We start from the raw sequence: 10000 nt of genomic DNA, 5'->3' as shown, positions 1-10000 counted from the left end.
GTGTCGGGAATCTCACGATAACTATCAAGAACATGTTCTATGAACATCAGTGTACTTGTTAAGTGTACAAAAGTGTCCGTGAAAGGTGTTTTTAGAGATGAAATATGAGACAAATCAAAGAAAATTCAAAATCATTGAAAATGTCATTTACAATCAAGCTGGAATTTTGAATATTATGATTTTTTATGTTATTTAGGATACTTCAATTGTTAACTATGAAACTATCCTTCGGTCATTTTTTATTTTTATTTATTAATCATTTTCATTATTAAAAACGTCATTTCCAGCTCAGGGGTTTTAACGAGACTACTTTTTAGAAGTCCACAGTGATAAAAGTGCCCATATATGTATGTATAATATATACTGTGGCAAGAAAAAGTATTTGAACCCTTTGGAATTAGCTGGTTTCCTGCATGAGTTGGTCATAACATTTGATCTCATCTTCAGCTAAGTCACAAGTATAGGTGTTTTGAATTCTGCGGTGTTCCCTTTCAGTCATCTTGACTGGACGGCCACTTCTAGAGAGAGTACCTATAGTACTATATTATAGTAACCTAACCCTAACTGAGATTCGTCCTCAGCCACCCGGATTGAGGCGAGTCACTACGACACCACGAGGACTTGGAGCACATTGGGAATTGGGCATTCCAAATTGGGGAGAAATGAGAAGTTCCTCAGGGGTTAAAAGTATTCTATCCAATTGTAGTTATTTGTCATGAAAAAGAATGGCGTAATGCAGTGACACATTTTAGTCTGAAAAATATCCTTTTTTACGCAAAGCATCATTTCTTATGGTTTTCTTTTGATTTTGGGGTCAAATTAGACTCTTGACATTTCTTGATAGTTTTCATAAGAATCTCTCTTCTTGGGAAATAAATATGATGAAGAATTTTGTGTAGATTTGGATTGAAATGAATTGTGTTTGATCTCAAATGGGATGGCTTTTCTCTGTCCCACTGCAGGTTTTATATGGTTGCGTATTGCGATCGCAGTTACCGTATCGCCGTTGGCGCCCGCCAGGGTTCAGTTGCGCTTTACGATGTCCGCACTGGGAAATGCCAGGTAACCCCCCCCTCTCTATCTATCTCTCTCACCCCTGTGGAGATTAGGATTGAGAGATAGATGGAGTGCTGTGTCAGGTGACCGTGATATCACAGCTGAGGTCACATGATGGGTCATAGCACACCTGGATGCTGCTGTGTGTGTGTGTGTGTGTGTGTGTGTGTGTGTGTGTGTGTGTGTGTGTGTGTGTGTGTGTGTGTGTGTGGGAAACACAGCCTATTCTTTTTACTGCTCAAACTACTCAATGACATTTCAAAACGAAAATTATGAACTAAAATCAAAATACCAGATTATGAAAGCTGAAAAATGTGTTGTCATATTGTAAATAACTGCATGTGTATCTCTGAGCCGACAAACACCTCCAGTTCAAAAATATCTTTTGAGCCATTTGTCCTAGAAATTATTTTTGCATTTAATTACACTGCTCCTGATGATACATATGGGCCGTTTAAATTACAGCTAATCCCATTACAGTGGCTGGCATCTTGGATTATGGCGTTTATAATTTAGATTTGGTACTATTCCTGCAAACTTCGCACGATTTGCCTAAACAGTGGCTCGGAATAATCTCCAAACTGATCTGAGGGTACATGTAATGTTTGGTGACAGTGCCCCCTATGGGTCAAGAAAGTAACATGTAACTTTTGTACCATATGTCCTAAAATCACGCGTCTATGGATTCATTGCATCAAGAGGATTTCAAGGATATCATGGACATCTGGCTGATGACCTGAATGTGTTTTACTGTAGATTTGAAAAGCCCAGTCTCACACCCCACTCCCTCTCTGACTTTCACTTCACACAAACATCAACTCCTCCTGCAACCACCCTCCTTCCTTTCCTGGTATTCAATCTGCTCTTAAGATCTGTGAAGATGATGTGTGCCGGGTCTTCCAGAACAAAAAGGAAAGGAAAGCTCCGAGCCCAGATGGTGTTTCACCCACTTGTCTAAAATCCTGTGCTGACCAGCTGGCCCCCATCTTCACACAGATCTTCAACAGATCACTGGAGCAGTGTGAAGTTCCCTACTGCTTCAAACACTCCACCATCATCCCTGTCCCAAAGAAAAACTAAATCACAGGACTTATTGACTACAGACCCGTCGCTCTGACGTCTGTGGTCATGAAGTCATTTGAGAGACTGGCGTTGACCCACCTGGAGGGCATCTCTGGACCCTTACTAGATCTCCTTCAATTTGATTATCAAACAAACAGGTCTGTGGATGATGCCGTCAGTATGGGATTGCATCATATCCTGCAACTTCTGGACAGACCAGGGACATTTGCAAGGATCTCTGGACTAAATTAAACCAACTCTCTGTTCCCACGTCTATCTGTCAGTGGATCACCAGCTCTCTGACAGATAGACAGCAGGTATTTAGACTGGGGAAATTCACTTCCAGCACATGTACGATCAGAACTGGTGCCCCCTATGGATGTGAATACTCTGCTCCCTGTACACAAATGACGGCACAGCCAAGAACCCCTCTATCAGGCTCCTGAAGTTTGAAGATAACACTACTGTCATCTGCCTCATCCGAGATGATGATTAGACTGCCTAGAAAAGGGCGGTTGATCGGCTGGATTTCTGGTGCAGTTAAAACAGCCTGGAGCCGAACATGCTCAAAACAGTGGAGATGATAGTGGACTTTAGGCAGAACACCCCAACATTGACCCCCCTCACCATTCTGAACAGCACTGTGGCAGCAGTGGAGCCATTCAGGTTCCTGGGCACTACCGTCTCACAGGACCTGAAGTAGGAGACCCATATTGACACATTGTGAAAAGGCCCATCGGAGGTTGTACTTCCTTCGCTAGCTGAGGAAGTTCAACCTGCCACAGGTGCTGCTGATGCAGTTCTACTCAGCAGTCATTGAGTCTGTCCCCTGCACTTCTATAACTGTCTGGTTTGGGTCAGCTACGAAATCAGACATCAGAAGACTACAAAGGACAGTTCGGACTGATGAGAGGATTATTGGTGTTCCCCTTCCCTCCCTTCAAGAACTGTGCACTTCCAGATTGAGGAAAAGGGCTGGAAAATCCCTCTGGACCCCACCCACCCAGCCCACTGCCTTTATGAACTGTTGCCTTCTGGCCGACACTTCTGAGCACCAGAACCGTCAGACACAGGAACAGTTTTATTCCCCTCAGGCTATCCATCTCGTAAATTGTTACAACTGCCCCATTGAGCAGTAATTATGTGCAATACACAGCTTAGTCTATTTATATTCATCCAACATATCCACTTCTGCCATTATATTCCCTTACACTATATGTATATAACAGATTTCTATTGTATTTATATATATGCACCGGTCCCTCGTGCCGCCAAAACAGTGCCTACCAATCTTCTCAGCACAAATGTACAGAGTGGTTATCCGAGTTACCGTAGACCAGTCTGGACCTTCTCCGTTGACCTCTCTCATCAACAAGACATTTCCATCTGCGGATCTGCCGCTCACTGGATGTTTTTAGTTTTTGGTCCCATTCGGAGTAAATTCTAGAGACTGTTGTGCGTGAAAATCCCAGAAATACTCAAACAAGCACGTCTAATATATATATATATATATACATTTTCCCATGTCAGCCATGCTGCTGCTTTGGCACATAGATTGTTATCACAAAGTTAAATATCTTTTGAATGCATTGTCAGATGTATAAGATATTTGGTATGCGTTATTGACATCATGTCCTGAACGTACCTGAGCAGTTTGGAGACAGCGCCACCTGTAGTTCAAAAGATAATCCACACTTGTGTGCTGACACCAACCTTGGCATATCTTTCTGCCATTCGTGAGTCATGCCAACTGAGTGAAGGGAAATGTTATTTCTATATTGTGCAGAGGTGTTCAAGTCTTATCCTTTTGTCAAATTAATTAAAAGTAATGGAGGTCTGTTAAGTTGCGTTACTGTTGTATACAATATACACGACTGTTCTTGTGCTCCCTAGACATTTAGAGAGTGAAGCGATGACAGTGTTCCCTTAAATTCATTCCTTAAATGTCTTAAAAAAGTCTTAAATGTAGAAAAACGCGGATTACGTTACTTGAACGAACTGTGCGATAGTTATGTGTGATATTTGACACTTTTATGTGCTAAAATATAAAAATGCACAGAGAGTAATATGTCATTTATATTGTTTATTTGTACATATATTTAAGCTGAAGTGTGTCATTTCTGCGACTCTAGCGCCACCGAATGGAATTGCAAAAATAAGCATTGTTTTCAAAGCATCTTTCTGCCTCCGCCTGCCATTGTTCCACCGGTCAGATCGCCCAGTGTCGTACTTCAGCTTTCTCACTGCCGCAGCATTTTTGGGGGAAGCCGTGCTTTCTGTGGGTGTTTAAGAAATCGTGTTTAGAGTGTAAAATGTCTCCTAAAACTAGAACTAACATCTACACTTATATAGTGAAACTTGATTTGTTTTAGGACTTATGAGGAGATTTCTAGCTGTCCTCATTAGTTTAAAAGGTACATACATTTACCAAATCATGTTTTGCTGATGTAAACAGGTTTGTGTGAGTATTAAAAGCATTGAGTCTGTAATGTAGTGAAGTGTGTGTGTGTGTTTGTATTCATGTGACTGTGTGTGTTTGTATTCATGTGACTGTGTGTGTGTGTTCATGTGTGTGTGTGTGTGTGTTTGAGTGTGACTGTGTGTGTGTGTGTGTGTTCGTATGACTGTGTGTGTTTGAGTGTGTGTGTGTGTGTGTGTGTGTTCGTATGACTGTGTGTGTGTGTTCGTGTGTGTGTGTTTGAGTGTGACTGTGTGTGTATTCGTATGACTGTGTGTGTTCATGAGTGTGTGTGTTTGAGTGTGTGTGTGTGTGTGTGTGTGTTCGTATGACTGTGTGTGTGTGTGTTCATGTGTGTGTGTGTTCATGAGTGTGTGTGTGTGTGTGTGTGTGAGAGAGAGAGAGAGAGTGTGTCCATGTGTGTTAGTGTGTGTGTGAGTGTGTCCATGTGTGTGTGTGTGTGTGTGTGTGAGAGAGAGAGAGAGAGAGAGAGAGAGTGTGTCCATGTGTGTTAGTGTGTGTGAGTGTGTCCATGTGTGTTAGTGTGTGTGTGAGTGTGTCCATGTGTGTGTGTGAGTGTGTCCATGTGTGTGTGTGTGTGTGTGTGTGTGTTAGTGTGTGTGTGTGTGTGTTAGTGTGTGTGTGAGTGTGTCCATGTGTGTGTGTGAGTGTGTCCATGTGTGTGTGTTAGTGTGTGTGTGAGTGTGTCCATGTGTGTGTGTGAGTGTGTCCATGTGTGTGTGTGTGTGTGTGTGTGTGTGTGTGTGTGTGTGAGTGTGTCCATGTGTGTTAGTGTGTTAGTGTGTGAGTGTGTGTGTGTCTGTGTGTCTGTCTGTGTGTGTGTGTGTCTGTGTGTGTGTCTGTCTGTGTTTGTGTGTGTGTGTGCGTGCGTGCGTGTGTGTGTCTGTTTGTTTGTGTGTGTCTGTGTGTGTGTGAGTGTGTGTGTGTGTGTGTGTGTGTGTGTGAGTGTATGTGTGAGCGTGTATTTATCACTTTGTGGGGACCAAATGTCCCCATAAGGATAGTAAAACCCGAAATTTTTGACCTTGTGGGGACATTTTGTCGGTCCCCATGAGGAAAACAGCTTATAAATCATACTAAATTATGTTTTTTGAAAATGTAAAAATGCAGAATGTTTTCTGTGAGGGTTAGGTTTAGGGGTAGGGTTAGGTTTAGGGGATAGAATATAAAGTTTGTACAGTATAAAAACCATTATGTCTATGGAAAGTCCCCAAAAACATGGAAACACAACATGTGTATGTGTGTGTGTGTGTGTGTGTGTGTGTGTGTGTGAGAGAGAGAGAGAGAGAGAGAGAGAGTGTCCATGTGTGTTAGTGTGTGTGAGTGTGTCCATGTGTGTTAGTGTGTGTGAGTGTGTCCATGTGTGTTAGTGTGTGTGTGTGTGTGTGTGTGTGTGTGTGTCCATGTGTGTGTGTGTGTGTGTGTGAGTGTGTGTGTGTGTGTTTGTGTGTGTGAGTGAGTGTGTCCATGTGTGTGTGTGTATTCTATCCGCACGACCATCTGTTCTACCTTTGATCTGTGAAGTGGACAGCCGGATGACAGCAGTCTGCTGCATTTACTAATTGCTACTGCATTGTGTGTGTTGTGCACAAGTTCCCTGATGCTGTGCAGATCTTCACAATTATGTCAGTAAATAACCCAATAATGAAATTTAGTGAATTGTTTTTTATTACACAATAAAACTTAATAATGCAAATTCGGACACTTCTTGCATTATTTGTGGTAGCAATTTTGAATAATTGTAGCACTTTTTCCTAATTTTACACACGTAGCTTGTCTTTGTTCAGGGTTCTTAAGTCTTAAAATGTCTTCAATTCACGTTTTAAAATTGAAGGCCATAAAAAGTCTTAAATATCTATAGTCTGTATGCGCTGCACACTTCAAAGTGTTCCACAGTGAGCTCATGATACAGTGTTTCCTGCGGTTTCAGAGTGGATCAAAATCATTACGGCTTATTCTTGATTTATGCCGATGATTATTTTACAGCGCGTAGAAATGAATAACTAGTAAATGATTTTAAGAGTGCATATTTTATATATATATATATTATTAATCCCTTAGGAGCGCTTCACGGAGATCGACATCACATTGTTGAGTCACGTGACTCGCAGCGGCAGAAGTTTAACACTTATATAACGGTATCAAGTTTAGTTTAAATTATGCATATAGCGAAGCCAAAATACAAGGTCAAACGAGGTTAAAAAATAAATAAGTGAGGTACTTACAATGGAAGTATATTAATGACAAACGTCTTAGAAACAAAATGCACAATGAAAACACCTGATTGCATCACCTAGTGGTGAAGCCATGTAGCTGCAAGTGAGGATTGTGCAACGGCACTCCATTTATTATTTATTTATTTCTCTTGTCATAGGACTTTTGTGTCTTAATGTTTGCCTGTTTTTAATTCCACAGCACATCCACGGGCATAAAGGACCTATAACAGCGGTTTCCTTCGCGCCAGACGGGCGCTACCTCGCCACCTACTCCAACGCTGACAGTCACATCTCATTCTGGCAGGTAAACTACACTGATCTCCGATTGGCTCACTGCACTCTCAACTCATTTATCTGTCGTTCAGAAACTCACCAGCTGATTCTAGAACAGTCAGCACGTCCGTCTGAAAAGATCTTTCAAAAACACAGTTGCGTCTTCTTCTCTTCCTGTGTGTGTGTGTGCATAAGAAGGTCTTCCAGTCTAATGGTATCATTACTGTAAGGGTAATCCAGGCCGTGTCTGTGTATTTGCTAATGAATTCTCAAACCCTCCAGGGTCTTTAGGCGTCCCGGTCTGCCGCCTCTCGGTTGCCCAGGCTGTTGTGAGGGCGACTGGGCGTCTGACACCGCTGTAGTTCTACTCCTCTCTGGAGCAATGGAGTGTGTGTGTTTATGTGTGCTTGTCTGTGTGTCTTATGTCTTGGAAGGTTTGTAGACTCACTGACTCAGTGTTTGTGAACTCTATATCTTGCATGGCACCATCTCATCTCATGTCAAATTGACAAGACAGATTTTTCTTTTTGATTTGTAACTAGTAGCCTCTAATAAACAAAATTTATGTCCACATATGTGGACAGCGGGACTAAATTGTGAAATTTAAAAAAAAATGATCAAATATTTTATTATGTGTCCAGGAGTGTTGAGTATTCATGTTACATCATACATTAGCATAATTTATTCAGATTCAAAGTATCGTCCAGCATCATCCAATCACAGCCAACCATGTTCATATAAAATGATCCATTATAAATGTTGAATCTATGTACTGATGATCATCGTCCCATGTGTGTCAAACATGTTGAGTGATCCAAACATCATCTGCAGCCTGAAACTGAACTTTTGATCAGATTTTAGGAGTGAACGCACTTAACTGCATAGAGAGCTATAGGATGCTCCCTTGCTCCCTATTTAGTGCATGACTTAACCTCCAGTGTGCTGTCTGTCTGCACTGGTCTCAGAACAGTTATAGGAGAGCTATAGGATGCTCCCTTGCTCCCTATTTAGTGCATGACTTAACCTTCAGTGTGCTGTCTGTCTGCACTGGTCTCAGAACAGTTATAGGAGAGCTATAGGATGCTCCCTTGCTCCCTATTTAGTGCATTACTTAACCTCCAGTGTGCTGTCTGTCTGCACTGGTCTCAGAACAGTTATTGGAGAGCTATAGGATGCTCCCTTGCTCCCTATTTAGTGCATGACTTAACCTTCAGTGTGCTGTCTGTCTGTACTGGTCTCAGAACAGTTATAGGAGAGCCATAGGATGCTCCCTTGCTCCCTATTTAGTGCATGACTTAACCTCCAGTGTGCTGTCTGTCTGCACTGGTCTCAGAACAGTTATAGGAGAGTTATAGGATGCTCCCTTGCTCCCTGTTTAGTGAATGACTTAACCTCCAGTGTGCTGTCTGTCTGAACTGGTCTCAGAACAGTTATAGGAGAGTTATAGGATGCTCCCTTGCTCCCTGTTTAGTGCATGACTTAACCTCCAGTGTGCTGTCTGTCTGAACTGGTCTCAGAACAGTTATAGGAGAGCTATAGGATGCTCCCTTGCTCCCTATTTAGTGCATGACTTAACCTCCAGTGTGCTGTCTGTCTGCACTGGTCTCAGAACAGTTTGAAATGCTCCTTATTTTCATCATAACTCCATATAAAGCCTCTGAAAGCAAAAGAAAATTCTCAATATGAATATTGGATTCCGAGGTTGTTAATCGATGGTATACGCTTCTGATGAAGCCATCCTGGTGAAAAACTACACTACCCATAATCCTGAGGGGGAAATCCACATCAAAAGAGCTCTGCGGTGACTGGCCACTCCCATGACGCACTGTGAATGATGAAAATATGTGTGCGTGTCTTTTAAATTCAATATTAAGACACGCAAACATATACAGAGCAGCTGCCCGTAATCCTCTCTCTCTCGAACTGTCATCACCAGCCGCCTTTATCCCTCACGCGCCCCATCGGGCTGATTGGGGACCGGGCGTACGTCATTCCAGACTGGCCCCGCCCCCTCCCGCTCTACATACACTTTTAGAGTATTCTACTGTATAGACTGGATAGGGAAAATAGGCACTGAATAAGAGTCCTAGTTTCTCATACTGTGGCACGCAGATATTTATCTCTCTCTCTCTCTCTTTGACTCTCTCAGATGAACACATCTCTTTTAGGAAGCATCGGGATGTTGAATTCAGCTCCTCAGCTCCGCTGTATTAAAACCTATCAGGTTCCTCCAGTGCAGCCGGCATCGCCCGGATCTCAGAACGCCCTCAAACTAGCACGGCTCATCTGGACCTCCAACCGTAACGTCATTCTGATGGCCCACGATGGCAAGGAACATCGTTTCATGGTCTGAGGGGTCAAAGGTTATCAGGGAGTCGTGACCTTTCACCTAGTACTGCGTTTACACCCTCGACACCCGTCGGGGTTCGTTCCCGTTCCTTTCCATTATTGAAGATGATAAAAGACTGCTGTCCATGTAGACCATTTTTGAAACGTGTTTATCTGCTTGAAGGTCAGACGGGTTTCGGTCAGACAGATGATGTAATGTAGTTGATATCAGAACAGTTTTTCTTGTTTATTTACACGAAACCTTTGAAAATTCACTCGCTATGTAAACTCAGTTGATTCATTAAAGCTATTTAAGCATTTTGACTGTGCTTACAGATGCATATATACAACACACACGCGCGCACACACTTTCAAACACACATTTGCACTCGTGAGGTGCACCAGGGCTCTGTACTGGGCCCTCTTCTATTCTCTTCCTGTGCACTGAGACTTACTGTTATTTATAATCAAAGAATCCTCATTCGTACTGGATGGCTCAAGTCATATCGTGATGTTGTATCATAGGAATTATCTTCAGGAATGACCCTGATTTTATCTTGTGTTTGTGTGAAATGTTTTGGTTTGT

At 42.4% G+C, this 10000-nt stretch overlaps 1 protein-coding gene across 4 annotated transcripts in view; it reads left to right on the top strand.

The window, feature by feature from the left end:
• The window catches only part of LOC127627827 (WD repeat-containing protein 7-like), a 143501-nt gene extending 134052 nt beyond the window's left edge, over nucleotides 1–9449 (top strand). For all 4 annotated transcript variants that reach the window (XM_052104399.1, XM_052104398.1, XM_052104397.1 and 1 more), the window contains 3 exons: nucleotides 963–1062; nucleotides 7013–7117; nucleotides 9236–9449. In XM_052104399.1, the coding sequence (XP_051960359.1) occupies nucleotides 963–1062; nucleotides 7013–7117; nucleotides 9236–9439 (409 nt within the window). In that variant the 3' untranslated portion in view covers nucleotides 9440–9449. The remainder of the gene's footprint in view (nucleotides 1–962; nucleotides 1063–7012; nucleotides 7118–9235) is intronic.
• Nucleotides 9450–10000: the final 551 nt, after the last annotated feature.

Source organism: Xyrauchen texanus, chromosome 34, assembly GCF_025860055.1.
Source record: "Xyrauchen texanus isolate HMW12.3.18 chromosome 34, RBS_HiC_50CHRs, whole genome shotgun sequence".
Taxonomy (NCBI): domain Eukaryota; kingdom Metazoa; phylum Chordata; class Actinopteri; order Cypriniformes; family Catostomidae; genus Xyrauchen; species Xyrauchen texanus.
Note: the sequence above shows the minus strand (reverse complement) of the source record. Positions and strands in the feature narration are given on the sequence as shown.